Source organism: Manacus vitellinus, unplaced genomic scaffold (assembly GCF_001715985.3).
Source record: "Manacus vitellinus isolate BGI_N305 unplaced genomic scaffold, ASM171598v3 scaffold_2_pilon, whole genome shotgun sequence".
NCBI classification, from domain to species: Eukaryota; Metazoa; Chordata; class Aves; order Passeriformes; family Pipridae; genus Manacus; species Manacus vitellinus.
This window is the reverse complement of record NW_021940208.1, coordinates 4,236,599-4,260,464: the sequence shown is the minus strand read 5'-3', so window position 1 is coordinate 4,260,464 and position 23,866 is coordinate 4,236,599. Positions and strand designations below refer to the sequence as shown.

Genomic DNA, 23,866 nt, shown 5'->3' with positions numbered 1-23,866 from the left:
TTTGCCAGGAAAAAAAAATCCTTAAGATCAAAGTAGGCTCTAATTCACATTTCTGCTTGCCACATTCAAAGAAACGTTGGTAAAACAAGTGTCCTCTGATGAAGATAGAAGGACATAATCATTCAGCTGCAAAAGCTGAGTGCTGTGTCCTGAGTGATGTGATCTCATTTCAATGTGGTTTAAGGCAAGGGAGAGCACTGGGTGATTTTGCCAGTACATCCACAATGTCAATTTTAGGCTTCTTATGGGGGAAAAATTATTGCCTTAAATCTTACTGTAATGTATCATTCAGGATCTGCTATTAAATAATAAGAAAACCTGTGAAACTGTGTAGCTCAAGGGAAAGCGTCAAATTCTTCTATTGCATTCTCAGAGGTGTGGGGGAAAATGTATTTGTTTTGTAAAAGGAGGAGACTTGTGAGACAATCCCCCAATACACAAATTGAGTAACCTGCAACTACCCACCAGTGCTGGATCCACCCAGGTGCAGCACAAGGACTGAGCTGGAGTGAGGGAAATAGCAGTTTCCTTGGGTAAGGCTACACTGCTAAGAAAAGTCAATCTGGAAATGACAGTCTCCAGACTGGTATTTAGGCACAAAGCTACAGACACCAAAACAACTTTGCTGCCCCCAACTGCATTTTGCTACATCCTGCCCTCTCTCCCTAGTCCTATGCTTCTTCTGCATCACAGTGAGGATTCATAACCCTGATGCAGAATCATAGAATAACGTAAGTTGATAAAGACCTCTAAAACCATTTGACTCCAGCCACAGACAGCCTGGGCCCTGCCTCCACTCCATGTTAAATAGAGTTGTAGGAAAAAATCCTAAACAAAGTAAAAGCTCAGTATAAGCATCACTGATTTTCTTGGTGTCTTTTTGTGCCTTGTCAATGCACACACACCCAAGGACCACTTGCCCAGAAATGTTTCCCTCTGGCAGATTTGGAAATTGAAGCTTCACACAAGCTGTCCAAAATTTTTAACTCGCTGAACATAGGGCTGGGCTCAGAACACAGCAGACTCCTCTGCCTGGGATGTCACCAAGTATCTGGAAAAAAACCCTTCCCATGTCCTCAAAAAGAATGCGAGAGCATGGTGGCTTGGAAAGGGAAGTTCTCAAAGGGGTTTCTGAAAATTTTCTGAATTTCTGAAAGTTTTCTGAAAATTATTTTTGAGTCTTACTGGCATTTCTCAGAAATGTCCCATCTGAGCAGCATCAGTTAAAAGGGTCCCAGTTCTGCTATAAGAGGTGTACGAAGCTACTAGAACAGTTTGTCCATATTATGGAAGGCATCTTTATTCTCCTTGTGTTTAAGAAATGATGGGGAGCATGGACCTAGTTGACCACACAACAGAAACCTGTATTTTCTGAGAGCAGCCTTGCCTGGAGAGATGTCACCTACAGAAGGCAGAGCTGCGATTGTTCTGGAGACCCAGCTGTGAGGCAATACAAGGACACTCACAATTGTACCTTCAGTAGTGAAACTGCTCCATCTACACTGAAGGAGATCTGATGTTTACTCATCTTCTTCATGAACAGAGATGGCATTATCTATAAAAACTAAAAATCTGTTATTGTAGGCACTCTTTGCTTTTATTATTAGGTTTCTAAAAGATGAAAATTTCTATGTGCCTTCATGCACTCCCTGGTGGAAGTATCTACCACACAGGAACCCAAAAAAGCAGTAATCTCAGCCTTGTGCTAGATTTAAAGTGATTCTGAAAAAAAAAACCCAAATACCTCTCCTTTAGTGGAGGATTCTCCTCAGTGGCAGATGTCAACATCTTCACCATCATGTCCAACAAGGTGAACGATGAAGGTCTGCAATGGAAGCAAACTCATACAGCCTGAAAAGCAGCTGAAAGAGGGCAGGTAAAGCATATTAATGATCATCCATCATCAAAGAAAGATTGCAACCTTTGCTGTGGGATTTTCCACATATATCTTAGTCAGGCCAGAACGTCATGGATTGGGAGGGGAAAACTCAAGATCTGGACTGCTGAATTCCACAGCTTCTAAAGTAGCTCTGCCAACCAAAACCCCAGGGTGGCAGCAAAAGATGGGTACATGGGGGAACATCCCTGCCTGCCTACTCCCTCGGGCAGGAGTAAGCACTGCCCTGGATGTCCAGTGAAGGAGCTGTTCCAGAGTAGAAGCAAAAGGAGGCACCCAAGGGCTGTCACTGCAACTGATAAGACAGAAGAGAAGACAGGGGACAGCTAACACTGGGTGGACAGAGTTGAGGGAGAGATGAAGAACTAAGAGAAACTGGGGCAAAAGGCTGCTGACAGGGAATGTGGGGGTCTGGGTGTAAGATGGGGACTACAGCCACAGAGTGAGATGCACAGTAAGGGCAGCAGTGGGGACGGAGAGGAACTCCAGAGGAGCCATACATGCAATCAACCTCAAGGAAAGGTGAAAAAATTGCCTGCCACAGGCGCTTGCTTCTGGGGACCACAGATAGGGTATCAGCCACCTGAGATGCCTGCAGGGAGCCAAGCACTGTTGCCCTGAGCAGACTCCCTAAGGACATACAACCCTCTATCACAGAACTGTGACATTCCAGGTCAACCCACCACTTCCCACCATTTCCTGAACAAGCCTCCCTCTGTATTTCCCCTTGCAAAATCAACTTGCAAGAAGTTTGATGTGATCAAAGAGGCATCCATCAAATGATGTAAAAAAGCAACCAGTCGTGCCACATCAGGTGGCAGAAAATGCTGCCATTTCAGTCCATGCAGCCCAACCATCTGGGCCATGCAGTGGACAGAGCTGAAGGTTCTTCCCTGTGGCTCTTCCGTGTCAGCAGACCTGGCAATGTGGTTTTCTGTGTTTAAAAAAGAAACATTAAATAACATTTACTCATATGAGTTAATAATAATGACCCGTGGAAGCACAGAGGTTGTCAGCTGAACTGCTTTGGTGTTAACCTCATCACTTACACTGTGTTAGGTCTTTATTGTGCCACAAGTGCCCACAATTTAAATGCTCGGTCACATTCCTGGCATTCCTTCACCACCAAGTATTACTTGAAGGGTTAATGGTTTTAAACTGAAGAAGGGTTAATTTAGATTAGATATAAGAAAGAAGCTTTTTATAATGAGGATGGTGAGACACTGGAACAGGTTGCCCAGAGAGGAAGTCAATGTCCCATCCCTGGAAACATTTAAAGCCAGGTTGGATGGGACTTTCAGCAATCTGGTCTAGTGGAAGGTATCCCTGTTAAGTGCAGAGGACTTGGACTAGATGGCCTTTAAAAAGTCCCTTCCCATCCAAACTATTGTATGACCTTATGACTCTATTTCACTTACAACTCCAGGGAGCTTATTAGTAACAACATGGTCAAAAAGTCACTTTTTCAAGCAGCAACTGTTTATTATTGGGAAGAACATTAGGACTTTATTTTTTTTCTCTTACATATATTCAATTTGACTAAAAATAATTTAAAAAATTTTAATTTATTTTTATATTACATGAGAATAACTCAAAACAAGGACTGTGAATTTTGGAAGCAAGAAACATAGACAAAACTCTTATTTAGCTGCTGAGATGTAGTTCTTGGATTTTTTTTCTCAAAAAAACCCTCAAATAGAGAAACAATCACAATTGTCATTCCAGTGAAGAAACTTAATCCATCTATAAAATATCTTTAAGTTTGAGAATGGTATATAGTTACACTAGAAAGTATTCATAATATAGTATGTGAGTTTTAATATACCACCTAAAATATATAGCTTCTCAAACTTTACAAGGTCAAATATTTCAGACCATATTCCAGTGGAAAAACACTACAAACCTATTACAATCATTTTAAAGTTCTTGTTGAATTAACTTTTATTTCCTTTTGAGGAATTTTAATATAATATTTCAAGCAATAAAATATTGCATACAAACTAGCTTGCCAAAATTTATTCACACTAACCTGGACAACCACTGTTTTAAAGGATGAAGCACCTTTAGTAACAGTGATAAAGCATCACTGTTAGTGTAGCTGATGAAGAAACAGATTTTGTGCACAAATTGGTACAATTTTCACAACAATTCTGTAAATCTGATAAAAATTACTGCATATTCTGTATTCAATTAACCGGAATTAAAATATGCAGGGGGCATATCTGGGGCAGGATTACAGTGTTACAAGACGATGAGTCTATTAGTTAGTCCAATTCATGTCACTTGACAAAGACTTCCAATAAAACACTGATTTCTTCTTCTTTTATTTTTAAAATACATGCAACCTACTGCAATTTCAATTCCCTGGCTTATCTTGCCTCTTTTCAGCTGAGTGTGAATATAGTTCATTTTTTCATTAAGTTCTAGGGCAATGAACATCATTCAGCATCACCTGAATGGATTCTAAATAAAAAAAGCCCCAAAGAAGTTAAAAAAAAAAGGCAATTAGCACATCAAGGTCTCACTTTAGAAGACAAATCTGCAGAAATATGCACGGTAAAAATGAGATGGACTTTGTGTAGGTAGTTATTTGCATTGAGTACCATATCAAATTCAATGTAACTGTGCCAGTCATGGCTGTCTGATGGCCTGATGCAAAACCATTCTTCACCGAGTACAAGGAAAAAACACTATTAATACGATTGTCAAAACTGTTCTCTTGTAACAGTCTAACCTCAGGGGTTAGCTCTCTTCTAAAGAAATGCTTGAAACGCTGGCTGGCGTAGCAGCCTGACAAACAACCTGATGCCATCTAAGGAGACAATGTCAAGCCCTTTTAAAAATAAACATTTCACTTCAGTATATTTGGGGGGGGTGTTGTTTTGTTCTTGGCTTTTTTATTTTTGTAACTGTCTGCTGTTTCCAGCACCATCTCAGAGGCTGGAACGTTTCATTCCTTCCTCTGCCAGCTTGTCCTTTTCCACTTGGCAGATGCTGACCACCACACCCACTGCTCCTTGGAGCGCAGCAGCCACCAGGACCGCCTTCTTGTTTTCCTTGTCTGTTATCTATATCATCAGTGGAATTTACAGCCCTGGAATGTGATTTCTGAATCAATATGCATTTTCTTTTCCTAAGGAATGCCTTATTTTGCAACCACAGCTGTGCAAAAATACTCTAATTTTAACTAATGAGTGGGTAGTGGCTCTTTTGAGACAAATCAGTGATGCAATTTAGAAAACCACGCAGGCATTTTCACCTATTTCTAAGACCAGGTAAAATTTTGGACCTAAACTATGCCAGTTGTCTTTCTTTCTAAATTAATAATAACTTTTAGTTTTACCAGTAAATGTTCTATTGGTATGAACTACAGAGTTTTTGAAATTATGATGCGTATTTATGTTTTACTTCTCTAAATATATTACTCATTTGTTTAATTCATTCAGGATTCTACCATACTGCCAACCAATACAGTAATCCAAAAATATTTTCTGCTTATAGAAGGGGTTAAATCACTAAGCCACACCTTCCTGCAAAGCTGCAGTATTTTCGATTGGTAAAAAGCATTTCTCATTGAAATAATACTGAAGTGGAGCCCTAGCCCTCCTCCATACATACGACTGTCAAGTTAATTAACTTTTCAGGACAAAATGCTAATCACATTCAATGACAAGCCAGGCTGTTGTGTTCAAGACAGCTCCAGCGGTAGCTCTGGTGGCACAACTGTGTATCTTGGGTCAAGCTTAGGTGTGAAATCCTTGAAGTTCTTAGATGCTTCAGTGCCAAACACATCTAAAACTTTTCTGTTCATGAGAGCAAACCTGAAAAAGAAAAGACAAGAGAGCATGAACGCAAGATTAATTTACTTATGAAAAAATAAAATCATTGTTAAAATTATTTCACTTCATAAAAGGCTACCAAAATCTCTGAAATACAGGTTTCAACCTGCACTGTTCAGAGATCTCAAGTTTTTCACATCAGGCAATAAAGATTTAAAAAAAAAAAAATTTGACAAATGTGACTAATAGTCTTTGTGCAGGTATACTTCATATAATGCAACTTGTGAAAAAGGGGAGAATCCCTTTCAACTTTTAACCACAAAAAAAAAGGTCAAACCAAACCATACTACTGTTCTCTCTCATTCCAGCAAAGCAAACTCTAGACTTGCCTATCCAAGTCTGGATGACAATTTTATGGGTGTTACAACATATTTCCATTTCGTTACTCTTCAAAACCATAGACTGAAAAATTTATGAAATGTCAAAAGAAATTCCCTCTATGAAGAGAGTATCCAAATTTCTATTACAGAGATTTGCTTCAGACAAAATAAATGAGCAGAACAGAATTTCTTTTCCCTCCTCTCTTTCACCTAAGGCAAGCTTTGGATTAAGACAAGATGGAAAAATGCAGACAAAATTGGATATCTGCACTAACATCATCCCCTGTATCATGTTTGTATGGCCTCAGAGGCTGCCTGCAGATGGCCTCCAGGCATCCCAAGGAAAACTTCCCACTACATCTAGCAATGCATTCAGTCATCTCGTGTGTGTACTGTGCCATGGGGAGTGTAGGTTCAACATGGCCCAGGGATTGGCCTCTAATTTCACTTCTATTTTTATAGTCCAGTGAGTTTGCTGTCACAACAAATGTTACCTTTTACATTCCCATTCATAAACTGATCTACATCAAGATCTGGATGCCATTAAGATCAAGATGTTTCCACCACATGCTGCACCAGTATAACAGTGTACACTTCACTAAACTGTATTTTTATAAATCAGTTACAGGAAAATCTATTTTAAAAAGAAAACTTTTTAGATCCCTGCAGCAAATAATAGACAAAATATCCAGTTAAGATATTAAAGTGTAAATTTATGATTATGATCAGTGAAAATTTTTCATTTTTCAATTTTTCATTTTTCCAGGGAGGAAAAAAAATAATCCTTTTCCAACTGAAACAGATGTCCTATAAAAAACTACTGAAACTTTAAAGTATTCTTAAGAGACATTCCAACATTTCCAGTAATGCTTTTAAACAGAGTAATTCCATGTTGTTGATCACTGCACATAGTGAGTGATTTCTTCAACATGTATAGTTGTTTACTGGATTCTTCATATTCCACTGAAATCTGAAAGCATTCCACCCTCCGAGTGAATTAGAGATAAAAAAGGCTTCAATTAAAACACTTATCTGCTGAAAGTCTTCACAAGATTTAAGTCTTTACTCCTGTCATTAGATTAAACCCAGCAATGTTGCTTCAGCAGCAAAAAACTTAAAGTGTAGTGGAAACCATTTGAAAAGCGAAGTAAATCCTCAGGAAATTAGCCCTTATGTACTTCTATGGCTCTGCTGTTGACAGTGAATGACACAGAAAGCTAAATGTGATCAATGACATGTTTAGACAAGCCATAACACCCCCCTGATTACACACCTGCCCTTTGTTAGTCGTAAAAGAAATTTCCAGTATGAAGGTCTCAGGTTCTGAACTTCCATGACAGCCTGCAAGGAGAGGATTCTATCAGAGACAGTTGACAGCATCAGGCAAGAGCTTTGTCTGCTACATTATGTTGCCAAAACTACCAAAAGGATTTCTGTGGAAATAACTTTTACTGCTTTCTGCTGAATTCAATGCTCTGTGTGACCTCCACCAGCACAGACTGATATTCCCAGAAGAGTACCATTTACAGGTGGTGGCAATTTAATTACATCTCATTGCAGAGAAAGCAACAGCAATCATCAGTCTTATATACATGATTTTGCACTTGTAGATGCAAAATTTACCTGCTACTTTGTACCCTACCTACTCTGCATTTTGTGATCTACCATTTCCTGTAGTCATATTTATATTCAACGTTACATTATCTTAAATAATGTCTTATAACCAAAATCCTTGTCTTCTCTCCGTTCCATTATTTTTCCATGTCACTTATGAATATAGTGAATAACAAACGTCTCGGCATAGATACCTAAGAAAATACATATACAGATAGTTATGGAGGTCCAGAAAACATGCAGTGGGATGTTTCAGCAGAAATAGAATAGCAATTTGTGTACCACTGAAAAGTTGCTTTTCCAGATGATGCAGAGGATAAAAGGACTGAGGATACAGGCATGGAACTGACTTCAGAAGTGCAAAAGCTTGTTTCAAATGTAAAACTTCAGGTTTTTTTACTATTTTTTTGCAGATTTTTTTTCAACTAGGCAATTAATTCAATAACTTCAATTAATTCAAGTCAGCTGAAAGTCAAAGCTTTCAGTCGATCTAAAAACCCATAAAATACTCTATTGTATTGTTTGCCTTGAGAAACTGTCCTTTCATGTGCTTATGAAAGTCTATACGTGTATTTTCATCTTCTGGGTCAATGCATTTTAAGATCCTTTCCAAAGAATTCAATGCTTTGTATAACATATTCAGCTATAAGCATATGAGAAATTGAGTCCCAGAAATGACCTTTCCACAGTGACACTCAAAAACAGGATGCAGGAGCCCCGATTCACAGCATTTTGCTGCAATCACACCATCTTTTCTATATAACCGTGTTCCTGTGCTCCTCATTTCATTCAACTTTTGACTTAAAGAACTTGATTTTCTGTTAGAGAATGACATACTTACTGCCTGAAAGCATATCGATGTAGAAATGGCATAGATGATGCTGTCTGCATGAGGAAAATAGGGAACCTTCCCTGCTTCAATGCCTTTAAAGTATATAGTCTATAAAAATAGACAAAAAATGCTGAATAAAACAAAAGTAACTTTTTACTTTTCATTTCACAATTTCAAAAAAAAAGTCAACATTATTAACTATGCCGATATATTTTTTATATGTCCACAAATGTGAAACTGATTGAGATAACTTATAGAAGTTATCCAAGATCAATCTAATAAGAAGCTATTAATGCATAGAACAGGACTAGCAACAGCTTGGGTGTTAGAGATCCTAAAGACAAAAAAGGGAAAGTTTCCTCTATTAAATTCTTCATTTTAAAAAAGCAAAAGAACAATGCTATAACTATTCCAACAAAGTGAATATTCACTGTTCTTAAACAGCTTGAAATCACATACTTTACTTTCTGAGAAAACATGTAAAGTTTATTTTCCTGAGCACAGCTTGACCTTGCAAAGCAGCACACGCCTCTTTGGTCAGTTACCCTTGGCTTGCATAAGATGATAAAAGTAGTTTAAAAAAAAAAGGAAAGAAACAACACACAGCACTTTCCTCATTTCGTTGTAGCCACGATGTCTCAAAGTCCAGAGAAAACCATGAGCAATACAAGATAATATTTTTTTTTACAACTGGTATTCTAAAAGTCAATATGGATAACTCAGAATTCTTTTTATATCACCAATATCTGAACTACCTTCAGAGCTTTGTCTAGGATAACAAGGAGCAGGAATAAACAGAGAGTATCTTCCATTTTTATGTTTAATTTTATGCATAACAAAAAAAAAGTTCCTTCTATTTATGTTCTTTTAAGTGAACTCTGCTCTGGTAATGGAGGTGGATAAATATCACTAGGGAACGAGGCCCTCAAGGTCTGCCGGAATATGTGATTCAGGATGATGCATAGTAAGAGAACATTCTCAACTGATTCCAGTGGTGCTGTTTGGGGAATAATCATGACTAAGTCTTGATCTTATGGAAAAATCACAGTAAGAAATCAAACGCTGGTTAGCAAATTATAATTACGATATCCAAACCCTATAACTTCTTTTTTGTCCTGGGTTCCTAATTTTAACAAGTTCACAGAAATAATTCAAGCTTGAAGATTAGTAATTAGAACAAAGTTCATTCCAAAGCTGGGAATTCAATCAGTTGAAGCACACTGAAAAAACAACTCCAGCTATAGACTAAAATCTAAGCCATTTTGAGTTATCATAAACTGCTGAATGCCAAAATTAGGGAACAAAGGCAGGAAGTTAAGCTGTAGCTTTTGGCAATAAATCTGCAATTAAGGACTAGGTCTGATTTATGTTTCTGGCAGAACAGACATTCTTGGAACTTTCAGATTTAAAAAATATGCAAAAGCTACAAAGCAAAGGGTTATCAGGAGATTAAGAAAATTCATGGAGAATATACATGGAGACCAGTGGATAAAGGACTTTTAAAATGAGTCAGAGAAAAGAATATAAGAAAGAGACCCCATGGCAGCAATGCCTCTTGGCACACATCAGGTACTGAAACACACCGTCACCACACAGCTTTGTATTTTACTGGAATTGCCAGACAAAGCCTACAAAGTTCATTTCCTTTTTTCTGCCTTGAGAAAATAGATGAAGACCTCTGTTACAAGGATAATAACTTACCTCTACTAATTTGGACACCAGATACATAGAGATAGTTGTACTTTTGTAAAACATCATAGAAATCCCTGCTAGACACCCTGTAACAATTAGAAAAAAAAGCACTGTTACTTGTGTTGCTGTTGCGGTATGTCAGCCCAACACACACTGCACAAGACTATTTATTTCTGTTGCTACAACACAGCTCAGTGACCTTCCTGTGCTGCCTGTCCAAATATGGTTTGTGTCATTAAAAAGTTTTGAAACTCTGAAACAAATCTGTACTTCAGTGCTCAGGAGCATGGTATCAAACTTCTCTCTTCTTTTTGGAATAAGAGACCTCTGAGGTTCCAACACGTGACAGATGCACAAACAGCAGGGAAGGGCCTGCACCACCACAGAAATTTCATGGCAAAAGGGTTCTTCTTTGGACCCAGTGGAGCCCATAATTTCCAATGTGCATTCTGTCACATATGGAAGAATTACTATTTGCACCTCACATCTCTCACATCTCTCTCACATCTCTACAGTTGAAAATTAAAGGACATGTCTATATTTGGGCACACAGTGACATACTGTTCCTAGAGTTGACCATAAACCCCACACCATTTGACTGAATTTGCCTTACAATTTTAATTGCAACCCTTTCTTTGAAGCTACTTGAAACATCACTGTCACTTTGACACAATCATGATGTACACAGTCCTATTTTCAGCACAGAAGTCTGAAAAGGGGAATGGGAGGACAGACAAGATGAGTATTTGCAGAGTCCCAACACAGGCAAAATAAACTGCTTTTCATGGACTCACCAGCTACAAGTGCATGAAGCTCATCATCTAGGTTCCGGACCCAGCGCAGGAAGCAACTTGTGCCCTGTAGGTGAAAAGAAAGCAGGATTAGCCCCATAACATTCATAACACACAGACTGGAGATATAACTCTATAAGCTAGTGATACAGCACACAGTATGAATTAAGAGTGTAGCGTGATAAGAGTGTAGTGTGATAATATCCATAATCATAGCGTCATGGAGTGGTTTGGGTTGGAAGGAACCTTAAAGATCATCTTGTTCCAAACCCCCCTGCCATGGGCAGGAACACCTTCCACTAGATCAGATTGCTCAGGGCCCCATTCAGCCTGGCTTTGAACAGTTCCATGGATAATGTATTCTCCTACTTGATAAGACTGCTATAATAGAAGGGAATTTAATTGACATGGAGGCAGCAAACTTTCCCATTGTAAGAGGTTTGTAAGAGAAATGTAAAATCACAATTGTAAATCTCTTAAGAGCTGTAGAAACTTTCATTACTGGGACATGTTCTGTCTGATTCAGTAATCCTCTTTACCACATCAAGAAACATTGAATTACATCAACAAAAACACAAGACATCAACACAACCAAAGAACAATCTTTAAAAGCACTGGTGATACTAAAGTCAGAGAGTTGGACACTGTACCCAAAATATTTCAGTGTTTTAATTTACAGATTACCACTATCATTTTTTTCAAAATCAGAGAGCAGATCAATCTAATTTGAATACCAATCTAATACCAAAGCTAATCTTGAATTCACATCATCTTCATTTGCTGTAGCTGCCTAGACTCTTTCCCATGATAAAGGCTGCTTTCAATTACACACCAAACCCCTTGAGATTTTTCCATACATCCAATAAATTCTGGAACCACAAAAACATATTAACCTAAAAAAATTAGAACTGCATATTCCTTCAGATTCAAAATGCCCCACGCATTTCCCTTTTTTTTGTCTGTGGTCCAATTTTTTTTGAGTGAATAGAATCTCTGCTGGCCTACATGCTTATCTCAATTTAGAAAAAAAAATATAATGCAACCCAGATCTGTGTAAGTTATGAAATGCAATCAATAACATATAGTAGAATCATAGACTCATAGGACCATTAGCCTGCAAAGGTCATTTAAGATCATCAAGTCCAACTGTTAACTCAGCACCCACCAAGTCCACCACTAAACCATGTTCCCAAGAGCCACATTCACACACCTTTTGAACAGCTTTAGGGGTGGAGATTCCATCACTTCCCTGGGCAGCCTGTTCCAGTGCTTGACAATGCTTGCAATGAAGAAAGATTTCCTACTATCCAATCTAAAACTCCCCTGGACAACTTGAGGCCATTTCCTCTTGTCCCGTCACTTGTTATTTGGGAGAAGTGGATGACCCCTCTCTGGATAAAACCTCCTTTCAGGTAGTTGTTGAGAGTGAGAAGGTCCTCCTTGAGCCTCCTTTTCGCCAGACTAAACACCCCCAGTTTCCTCAGCCACTCCCCATAAGACTTGTGCTCCAGAGCCTTCACCAGCCCTTCTCTGGACATGGTCCAGCACCTCAATGTCTTTCTTGTAGTGATGGGTCCAAAATCAAACACAGGATTTGAAGTGTGGCCTCGCCAGTGCCAGTAATTAATAAATAGTAAATAAAAGTAAGAGTAGGTCACCCTCATAAAATGAGCATCTGTAAGACTAAATTACACTTAGCAAAGAGCTTTTAAAAACACCAAAGTCTTTTCAGTTTTTCCAATTTAAGGTTTTTTTTCTCTAAAGGTTCTGTTCTTAAAGTTTGAGCAAAAATTTAATTTTCAAATAAACTTCAGACAGCCTATTTGCATTTTGCCATCAAAAATTTTAAACTCTGGAACCTTATAAATTCTTGTATTTACCTTTAATAATACAGAATGATCATAACTTTGCAGTGTGAATAAAGTAGCAGGTGAAAAATTGCAAGTGTGATTAAGAATATAAGAGTCCAAAAGCCACTTCAGCACTGCACTATGCAATGTATTCTGCCTTAGGGCATGTGCCTTGCCATCTTCTCTTTTGGCATAAATAAACATAATTAGATTAATTCCAACAATAATGTATGAATACATATCAGTTCACAATCTGTCATCTTATAATAGTGTAGAAGGGCAGACTTCCAAGCTGTAAGTGCAATGTCTCCTCACTACGCATTGTATGTTCTGCAATTTCCTGCTATTTAGTGTCAAATAAGAATTCCAGATATTTGAGCCAACAAAATCTGCAAATGGCTTCTCTCTGGCAACACTGCCGCTACTGCAGTCACTACTTGTGTCTGCACTAAAATGCTTTTGTGTACCAGCAATTCTCTTTGAAATCTGAATGCACTTTCTCTGAAGTACTCCCTGTCACCTGATCTTGAAACAACACTGCAAAATCCATCTGGTTTATCTGGAAATGATAGAAAAAAAAACAGGATATGGAAGACTAGTTTTCTGTTTACAATTTGATTATTGCAATAGCATAGAATTTGTCAGTCACATGCTGTAGCAAACAGCATCAGTACTGTCAAGCAGCTGGAATTTTTAGCTCTTTGTGATATTCTGAAAAGTGAAATAAAAACCATGGCATTTATCATTTCTGTATGCTACACACTTACTTTGTATATACTGACGAAAGATCCCAAAAAAGCTCCAAGCTGGAAATTTTCCTTGTTGTAGAAGAGGGAAAATAGCCGTGATGGTTGTGTAAACAGATGCCGGAAGGTGGAAGGAATCCGAAGGCAACACTGGATCAGGTAACCAATGCTAAACATCCTAATGAAGCCCTAGAGAAAAGAAAGAAAGATTTTGTGGTAAGAAACCATAAATTCAGAAAAAAGGAAAAGCAAAAGCATCTATAGAAAGACTTGTTTTTGACATCGAGCCATTTAAAACCCACTCTGCAGAGAATATGTAAAAATGCATAAATGCTTCCCCATTCCTCGTTCCCCTGTAAAATAGCAAAAGCAATGAAATCACAGACAATTGACTCCTCTTTAATTTCGATGGATTTCTGAAAGGCCTCAAGGGAGAAACTCTTTTTCTCTTCTACTCCAAAATTCTGTTCTTTGAAATAATTCTGATGACTTCATTTCCAGATTACTGACCAGCTTTTAACCACAAATGTGTTTATAGAGGAAAGCAATGCGGTGGAAAAAAAGAGCACTTATACACTCAAATGTCTGGAGAAAACGCTAAGGAGGAGAAAGTCCACCAAAAATAAATTTCAGAAAGTGTGAGAATTAGAAATTAACCCTGGTGGCTTGGCACAGACTTTCCTTGCCTGCAGAAAGGGAAAGGGTAAAACTGGGAGTTTATGTGCAGAGCTGCTAAGAAAGGATAACATGGGTTCCAATGAATTTACTTACCACTCCACCTTGGATACAGATCTGCTTTTTCTTACCTTTTCACAAAACCACACTGACTTTTTCTTTCCATATTATTCCCCCTAGTTTCTCTTATAACTTCCTCCAATGCTTCCTATCATTATTCTTACCCTATGGCTGAACTTTTCTATTAATTCTGAATAAAATCTAGTTTTGGGTTGGAAGATGCCTTGCATGAAAACTACCTGTGCACTCACCATTGGCAAATAAGGCAGGTACCTTATTCAATTCCAGTGACAAAACCAGAATTCCAGTGACAGGTACAACTGGCAGAGGGTCTGAGCAACTTTTCAGGCTCAGAAACTCACACTATTTTTACCTCCTGCAGAACTTCATAATACATCATAAAGCTCAAAAATTTTTATTGTGGTTAAACATCTAGTAATAAACTCTTCCTGAAGCAATTACTCTCTGTGGTATTCAAAAAGTGGTTTATGAGAATCAAGTGAAAGAAAATACATTCTGTCATCCAATAATCCAGTAGCACTTTTTTTTGAAGGAAAAATTTCCATTCCTTCATCTACTACTCTTAAAGTTACGTAAATTGCACATATTGCACAGCTCATTCTGTAATGAAAATGCCTAACAAAAGATATGTGAGATAGGCAGAGGTGTAAATGTGCTGTGAATTTCGTGTAGTTAAAATATCACAGTTAAGATGAACATATATTTGCACCTAAAATGAAGAGGTACCCCGTGGCATAGTACATAGCTCTCATCTTCCAAAGAAAGGCATAATTATGATGCCAGATACATTATACAAAAACAAAGTCCTAAACCCAGTAGTTATGAACAAAACCCAAAACAAAACCACAAACAACAGAATGCTATTTATGACATTTTTACCCAGGAAAGGTGAGGAAACATCTAAATTTCAACTGAAAACACTCAAATGTATCCCTGATTTTATTTCTATTAGTAGCCAACTTACAAGTGCTGAACTGAACCATGAGGTTTAGTGTTGATGAGCACAAAGCAGTGAGTATTGCACAAAATCTATCTATTTAGCTCATTACATCTACCAGGTATCACACTTACTGATGTTTGTTTCAGAGTCACAGGAAGTATTATATCTTATAATTAATGTACTATATTGTAACTTTCGCCTTCCATAAGAAGGCCTCAAAGAAGAATGGAGGTAGAATATAGGAAAGCATAGGCAGGACTCTATAATAAACATAAGTGAGAAAAGGAAACTCTGCTAAGAGCCATTTCTCAACAGAGATTTTGAGTTGGAAATCAAATCAGCCAGAAGTAGCAGCACAGTGTAACGTCATATCTCCAATACTGTTGAATAAAACTTTTTTTCTGCTTTTGAGAAACAAATTTCTTAATAATACAGTCGAGGTATTGGCTTTAACTCAAATTCAAAAAAGCATGTGTGCACATAAAGAGAGTTCAGTAACATACCAAAACCTCAGACAACCTGTTGTAATACATTAGGAACTAGTTAAGGTATTTAAAATTAATTAAGATAATTAATATTTATTCTGGGTATACAGCAGCCCATGTTCCTTCAAGAGACAGAACACTGAGACTGCAATCATCAGAAAGTAATGTCAGAGAAGTTGTGGCATCCCTGGAACTGCTCAAGGTCAGGTTGGATGGGGCTTTGAGTAACCTAGTCTAGTGCAAGATGTCCCTATCCATGGCAAGGGGGGTTGGAACGAGATGATCTTTAAGGTCCCTTCCAACCCAAACCATTCCATTATTCTATGACCTATTTTGTGGTTACTCTAGTTATTAGTAAGTTGGGAGGGTTATCCGGTCCCATCTGCAGCACCAGCAAAAAAAATGGACAACTGGACTTCTACTGCTGGCTAATGTCTCCTCACTGTAATTGAGTGGAATCCAAAGAAGGAAAAATATTGTTTGACTGCTTCTAGCAGCTTTTTTTAGACATTTGCAAACCCAAAGCTTTTTAAGTATTTAGTTTGAAGGGAAGTAAATGAACTCAGGTGGTACATCACTACTGAATGTTACATAAAAGCTATTATGGATGATGTCAACTAGCTAATGGACATTTAAATATGAAGAGGAAGAGTACTCCTGAATATCCACTTTCTGCCCTGCTCCCATGTTCTTTTAATCATTAACATGTCTCCCCCCTCACCTAAGAAAGGACAGAGAGAGCAGTGTGGGGCTGGTCTACTATAATTTAAGAAACTCACAAACTGAAATCAAATTTGGGGCTCTCAACTAGAGTAATTCAACAAGACCAACTCCATTTTAAAGCCATTTCAAGCTTATTATATTCCATAATGGTCAAATCACCTCTTTACCCACAAAGTCTCACACACATTCTTCCAGCAGACTATGAGTTTTCCACAGAGAAGAGGCATCCATTCCATGATGAGCACTAACAAAAATCCTTAGTTGTTTGCTCTAACTGTGCTTGTAAAATAATATAATGTTATGGTAGTACTTACAGATTTGAATGCTAAGCATGCAGCACAAGATGTATAAGGGTTTTGTGTCATAATAATAAAAAGCTATGAAAGCAAGTCTGGACTAACTGTAGTTAAGAATTAATTACTCTAAAACATGCCTAAGTAATGAAAGACAGTACTTTTACTATGTAAATAAGCGCAGCAGACTGAAGTTATAGTGAAGCACCATGAAAAAACAGATGCACACCAGGAGATGCTACCATCAGCAGAGATCTGGACATTCAGCATATCAAATTTGCATAAAATCACTCCTGCTTAATTTTAATCTTTGTTTTGAATATAACATTCATTGCAGTCTTGGACATTGATTCTGAAGGCCAGACACTTGACATCTATGGGGAAAACAGAGTACCCTGCAGATGGAGGCACAGGAATGTTTGCTCCCCAGAGGATTCTGACCTGACCAAACATAAGCATTCAAGAGATGGGAGACAAAATGGGCCAGGAAGCACTGAACAGCAAACATACTGGGCAAGGTACTGAACAAGCACAAAGCAAATGGGAAGTCTGTGTCCCCAAAGATGTTATGCCTTGAAGAAAAGAGCCCATGAATGAAACATTAAATGGACTTAGACAGTGATGACAGGTTGTAAAACTGTAATTTTATTCTGGGTCTGTTAAATATATGTCATACCTACAACAGAAAAGTGACATAACTATCCTGAACTATTCATGACTGTTCTACTGAATATTCTCATCAGAATTCAGCAGAATGTTAAGCACCATCTCAAATTCTATCAACTCCAGCACAACTTATATCCATGTCACACCATGGTATGCCAACACACTGCAGTATAAAAAGAGTGTTAACACAACAAAAAATCATGATGTTGTTAAACACACATGAATACATGTTGTACTACATCTATTCTGATGCTAAATTTAAGCATGGCGTTTCTGAGATAACATTAATTGTATACAAAATTTTAATTTAAAAGAGTTATTTTTGAAAGTAATATATGTCAAAAGCATCTGAAAATACTCAAATCCATTTTTGCTGCTCCCTATATAAAAACAGGTCAACTATTAAGTGATTGAGATTGTCTGGAGTCTTACCAACTCCTAAAACAGGCATAGCAGGTGGTACCACCTGTGCCAAACCGATGTCAGCCAAGGCAAATCTCTGCACAGCGCTCCTCTGAAAAAAAATGCGCTGATCACATTAATAATGGAGGATGAATTATACCACCAGAGATAAACAGCTCTTCCTGGGTGCAGCAACTGTGACCAATCTCTCGTTACCCCAAACCCTTAAAATAAATGACTGGGGGAACGAGCCCAGTGCCCGGCAGCGACGTGCCAGAGCTGCGCAGCTGCACGTGAATGGGGGCCGCCTGCCACAGCAGCACATTCCAGGTGCTTTATTTAGGGGGGAGTCACAAGTGGGCTCAGCCGTGAAGTGCATCACATAGTTAAACAAGAGCCTTGCTTACTAGTCCATTTTTTCCCACACATTTTATGTTACTCATTCACTACAGCTAATCTGAAAGACCAGAGAACTTTAACCCCCACCACCACCTCATCCTAAATTGAGAAAATCTGTTTTCAGGCTTGTCACATTTTCAACAGAAGAAGAATGAGTAACAGGCTCCTTTCTCACTTCCTAAGCACATGCTTTTCCTGACTACAGACTTTTACCCTGTCCTTGCCAGAGTTTGTCAATCGAATTTTTTCTGCACTTACTTTAATACAGTATGAGATGCAATTATCTCCATAGTGTTTACAGCATCTATGCCTCGGGCCATGTTTGCACCTGCAAAAAGCATAATGAAACACGTATTAACTCATAGCTGTTTTCAGCATAAGTGACAGGAGAATTCATAAATTTTTCTTGCCTAAAAATACATACAGTGCTATTTGCCCAGTGCTCATTCTCCCCATTACCCCACTGAAGGGCACTGTGAACTTTTATGATGCCATAAAAGGACAATAAAAACTAACAATACTTTAGTTGCATACCAAGAAAAGGTGTCTGCACACTTATTTGGATCCAATCTCTTGCCATGCTACACATTAAATGCTAAATTAAAGGACAGATTTTCTGCTGTGGTCAACAAGGAGAAGTGACATGGCCTTTCCCAGTTTGTCTCTGCTCCAGGGTTCTAGAAGGATATGTGACCAAGCATCTGTTACTGCATCCTTACATCTTTCATACCATTGTAAGGTTCACTGAAGGGCAATGCAGAACATAAAAACACACATAGATACCCTGTGAGACTTCTCTCAATCACAAGCCTTTCACTTTTTGGCTCTTTCTTCTACAATGTGGATTTTTATGTAGCTCCTCCTTTGGACTGAGAATTTGACCTTGAGCATTTAAAAGAGACTTGCTCGGGATGTTGGGATGTGTGGATTATACAGTTTCTAGGCCTGTATTACGTAGCATTAAAAGAAGTAATGTCATACCTGGTCTGAACATTATATTTTGCTATATCCAAGTATTTTAGCTTTAATGTAAAATAAATTACACAATTTATATACTGTGTCAAATATCTTGGAAGTTCTGAATTGTGTACTATAAAGTCTAATGGCCATAAATCATCTGTGAGGTCAGTTTATGCAGCAAAAATTGTAATGAGAATGTGCTCAGGTTACAGGCATTTAGACTCAATTATACTGAAAAGAACCATATGGAAGAGAAACCTCTAAGAGCACTGGAACTGAAAACTGCAAGTTTTTTGCATGTCTGAGTTGGGAATTTCAAAACCCTAAAGAAAATATGCTCTTCTTCACCTATAATCCCTCAATCCTTGTATTTAATGAACAGTGGAAAAGCTATGAACTATCTCCAGCAAACTGAAAAAGAGGTATTTAAGACAAAATAGACATAAGCAACTCAGCTAAAAGAATCTGCACATGGCTGGAGCTGCCTCTTCCTTGTTAAGTCTTTTGTTGTCTAATACAGTCACGCCTGAAAAGGCACTGCTGACTTCCCTCATATTTTTCAACTAAAACCTACAGCAAATATACAAAGCTGCCATATGATGGGGGTCACTTCATTTTTGTTCATCAACTGAGCAAGTAAGATAAGCCACTACTCTGAGGACACACTGTGCTTGGAAGACTCTCTCCTGCATGTCAGCAGATAGAGAACTGGTCATAAAACTGCTCCTGAAGAGGTCAATGGAAGTGAAGATTCATAAGTGTGGTGTGAACACACATCTAGTCCATTTTTCTCTCCATCTTCCCTACTCCTTGTGGTAGATGAAAAGCTATCTGCTGTCACTTCTTTAAGCTTATACTAAAGGACAATAAATTGGATACTGTAGACAGGGAGGGAACCTACCTTGCCTAACTTCAGATGTCTAGATCTGACCTTGTGCAAAACAGTTTTAAACTCACTCTTTGCTTCTCAATTTCCTATCTCCTGACAGTGGAGGCAGCCCATGTGCCACTAATCCTATTTTTAGGTAGTTCTCCTTTATGCCACACAGGGATGTAGGTCCCCCAAAAGACAATGTTACGGTCACTTAGGGTGACATCAGTAAGGTCTGCTGCTGTGTAATTTCTCTCCTTAATATCATCACTAGCTCCAGCAGAACCATGCCATGAACTGGTTTTGCTGAAAACTAGAAAAAGCAACTACCAGCCTGCATTCAGCATTGACTGAATTTACTCTCCTTAAGACAACTGCACATTGCAAGTCATAGCTATGACATACAGGTCGTAAGTTTTGCTTTCACTGGAATTCATCATTTGCCACTGCCAGCTACCCAGTGAAAAATTAAATAGAAAAACACTTAAAGGCAAAGCGAAAGTATTATAAAGCATTATTAAATACAACGTAACAAGACATTGAAATGCACCATGCAACAATGATTCATTTTGTTTTGTTTTTCTTTTGTTTACTTTGACTCACACTTTGTCCATGAGCTTTTTTGTTAGAGCCAGTATGTTCATTGGCTGTGATAGTTTTTCACAATGCTTGATTTTTCTATCTGTTTTTGAAAACGCTGCTTCGGGTGAAAAAGAGTGAGTGGGGATTTCTTCTTTCCCTACAATGAACCTGAAAGAAAAAGAAAAAAAAAACAGAACAAAACAATTACCTAAATAACTAAAAAAATATATCAAGTCCTGTATAAGTCTCAAAGTCTTTAAGAAAAGCTTGAAGTTACTCCTAGGTCAGTAAAAACTCATCCTATACAGCTGCCAAACCCCACACCTCTTTGAAAAGATCAGTCCACCAACATATATTTAAACCTTCAGCTAATGGACACAATTGCTGCCAGGAATTTTTTAAAACTAGGAACAAAAACATTAGTAAGGAAGTCCATCTCTCAGACAAAAGAAGAACACTAAATAAGAACATTAAAAGGCACATGAAATATCTCAATTATCTCCAGCAAAATAGGGTTACATAATGGTTGATAATTACTATAATATTTTTATAAAATATCTGTTTTACAAAATCTTCAAAATGTTTTCGCTCCCACCAAGAGCACCAACTTTGTTTTCCTTGGCTTCATCTTCAGACTTCTTTCTTCACTCAGAAGTTGATGTTGTCAATATATTGGTTCATCTCAGGCGTAGAATTACTGTGTATGAAGGGCAATGCAGGACACAATGGTAAGATGTTTCCTAGCACTCTGCACTATAATCCAAGTTACACTGTACCATGGTAGTCTTGCTGAGAGTGATGAAGGTATAAAACCTTTGTAATTCAACATGTCACTGTGAATTGGTGATTTCAGAAAGCATTGTCTCTGCATGTTGTCACAGGAGTGTTTCATGTCCATATTTCTGACTATAAATTGAATAATTTACTATTGGGACCTTCTATCATATTCCATGGCTGTAAGCTCTGTAAAATATTTCCTAAACCAACAATGCAAATCTCTTTTGCTTGACTTCAGCTCTTTTCCTCACCAGTGGGTTGCTACCCTCCATGCACTGGGCTGTCTTGAGTGATAACATGCAAGGCACAAAGATAGGGAAACTCTGTATAACACACTAGTGACTAACACCAGAGGGTCCCATAGCAAAGCAAATTCTAGGAGAGGCTGGACCACAATGGCAGACACAAGGTTTACTGCATGCTGACGATATCACAAAGAAATATGACACATACCCATGCTTTACTTGCATGTTGAGTACAGAACTATCGTTGCATTTATTAAACATTTTGTAATGCAGTAAATAACCTCCAGGTCAAAACACAGCAGTCATTTGCTTCCAGGAAAATATAGGTTATCAAGAATCCCAGTTTTAGAAAGACAGAAGATTAATGTTCCTTTAAAAATATGCAATCGCATGTCTCAGTCCTAAATATAAAAGGATTCCTCTTTTGCCAGCACACAAGACAAAAAGGCCTCAAGCTGTGCCAGAGGAGGTTTAAATTGGATATTAGGAAAAATTTCTTCACTGAGAGGATTGTCAGGCATTGGAACAGGCTGCCCAGGAAATGGTGGAGTCACTGTCCCTGAAGATATTTAAAAGATGTGTAGATGTGCCACTTGAGGACATGGTTTAGTGTTGGACCTGGCAGTGTTGGGTTAATGGTTGAATTTGATGATTTTAGAAGTCTTTTCCAACCTCAGTGATTCTATGAATATGTCTTCTCCAAAATATATTGTATATCCCAGAAGCTGAAAAAGTTTTACGACAGTACGTTTCTTCTTAGGGACACTCTTTTCTTACAGTGCATCTGCCACCATGCATGATTCCTCAAAATCTTGACTTGAAGCTACAGACTCACAGAAGCTTTACTTACTTTAGTGCAGAGTATGTAAATCCTTTCAAGCCGTCTTTGCATCTGAAAGATAAAACCAACAGTTTTCTCTATAATGGGCTGCTTGCATTACAAAGTCTTTCAGATTAAATATTGCATAGAAGGGCTGTGGATGAACACAAATTTTTCATTAACAGACAACAGCACATCTGCAACAGCTCCGTGGCTATTCTCAGTTCACAGTTGTCACCACAGCCCTGGGACAGCTCTCACACAAAGGATATAGCATCAAATGCCAGTGCTTCACTCTTTTATCCAAACTACAAGCGGAGAAATTTTTAAAGGATGGTGACAGAACCATGAGGGTGATGACAGAATATGACAAAGAACTGTTGCTTTATGGAAAAGAAGTCATGAGGAGTTTTACAAAATATAAATTTTACTGCAAGGAGAGAAAGGAGGGTTGGATCTCGATGAAATACCCACTCTTGTGAAAGGCTGCAGGGAATAGTTATTCTGACTTTGAGATAAATTGTTCTACTTTGCAAAGTGCTGATCTCTGCAGCTCCTTACTTTAAGAAGGCTCTCAATCTGAAAGTCCCAGTTTTTCAATTATATAGTGGTTGCTCTGATTCTGAGTTTGATTATATATATATATATATATATATATATCCTTCTTTACTGACTAACAGGGTTCCTTGTGTGAATAATGACCCCAATGAAGAGCCCATAATTGGCTATGAAAGATCTAGGTTATTGATTTTTTTCTGCCCAGGATATGATGAAAGGCACTGAAGCCTGCAGCTGCTACAGATTCCTCCTGAAAAACCATGTTGGTAGCAAAGAGCAGACACTCATGCTTTTTTCCCCTTTTCTTCTTATAGAATTGCATGGAGAATACATGATGATAAAAATGCATTCCTGATACAATACAGAAATAATAAACTAGTAACTTATCATCATTTCAAGTGCACACCTACTCTAAGAGAAGACAGGACATCAGTCGCAAAAGCTTTGTAAACAGAAGCAGATAGAGATAAACCTACAGAAACCACGTTGTCCCTGGAAATACTGTACCCACACAGCCCCAAGAGCAGGTGACACCACCTCCCAGAAGGCATCATGAGTGGCCAACACGTACTAGCAATGGCTGGATACACACGAACAGCAGAAAAACCATAATGAGATAAAAGATGTTCACAAATGAAGAAAGTCTTGCTTTGTCCTGGCAGGGGAGCACCTGTTGCGGAGCTAGTAAGATGTCACAGCATTAAACACTCCTGGGAAACTCTTCCCAAGGGTATGACCTTCAACACATATGTTTCCAAGGACTTGGTTTTGTCAGCATGTGCACAGTGCTAAGTATCAGGTACAGTTA

At 38.2% G+C, this 23,866-nt stretch overlaps 1 protein-coding gene across 2 annotated transcripts in view; it reads right to left on the bottom strand.

The window, feature by feature from the left end:
* Nucleotides 1-3,354: 3,354 nt before the first annotated feature.
* Nucleotides 3,355-23,866, bottom strand: part of TMEM135 (transmembrane protein 135) — a 172,764-nt gene continuing 152,252 nt past the window's right edge. For both annotated transcript variants that reach the window (XM_029960946.1, XM_029960947.1), the window contains 9 exons: nt 22,531-22,572; nt 20,680-20,826; nt 18,504-18,573; nt 13,603-13,770; nt 10,989-11,052; nt 10,204-10,280; nt 8,512-8,610; nt 7,330-7,397; nt 3,355-5,718 (listed from right to left, as the gene is read on the bottom strand). In XM_029960946.1, the coding sequence (XP_029816806.1) occupies nt 5,586-5,718; nt 7,330-7,397; nt 8,512-8,610; nt 10,204-10,280; nt 10,989-11,052; nt 13,603-13,770; nt 18,504-18,573; nt 20,680-20,826; nt 22,531-22,572 (868 nt within the window). In that variant the 3' untranslated portion in view covers nt 3,355-5,585. The remainder of the gene's footprint in view (nt 5,719-7,329; nt 7,398-8,511; nt 8,611-10,203; nt 10,281-10,988; nt 11,053-13,602; nt 13,771-18,503; nt 18,574-20,679; nt 20,827-22,530; nt 22,573-23,866) is intronic.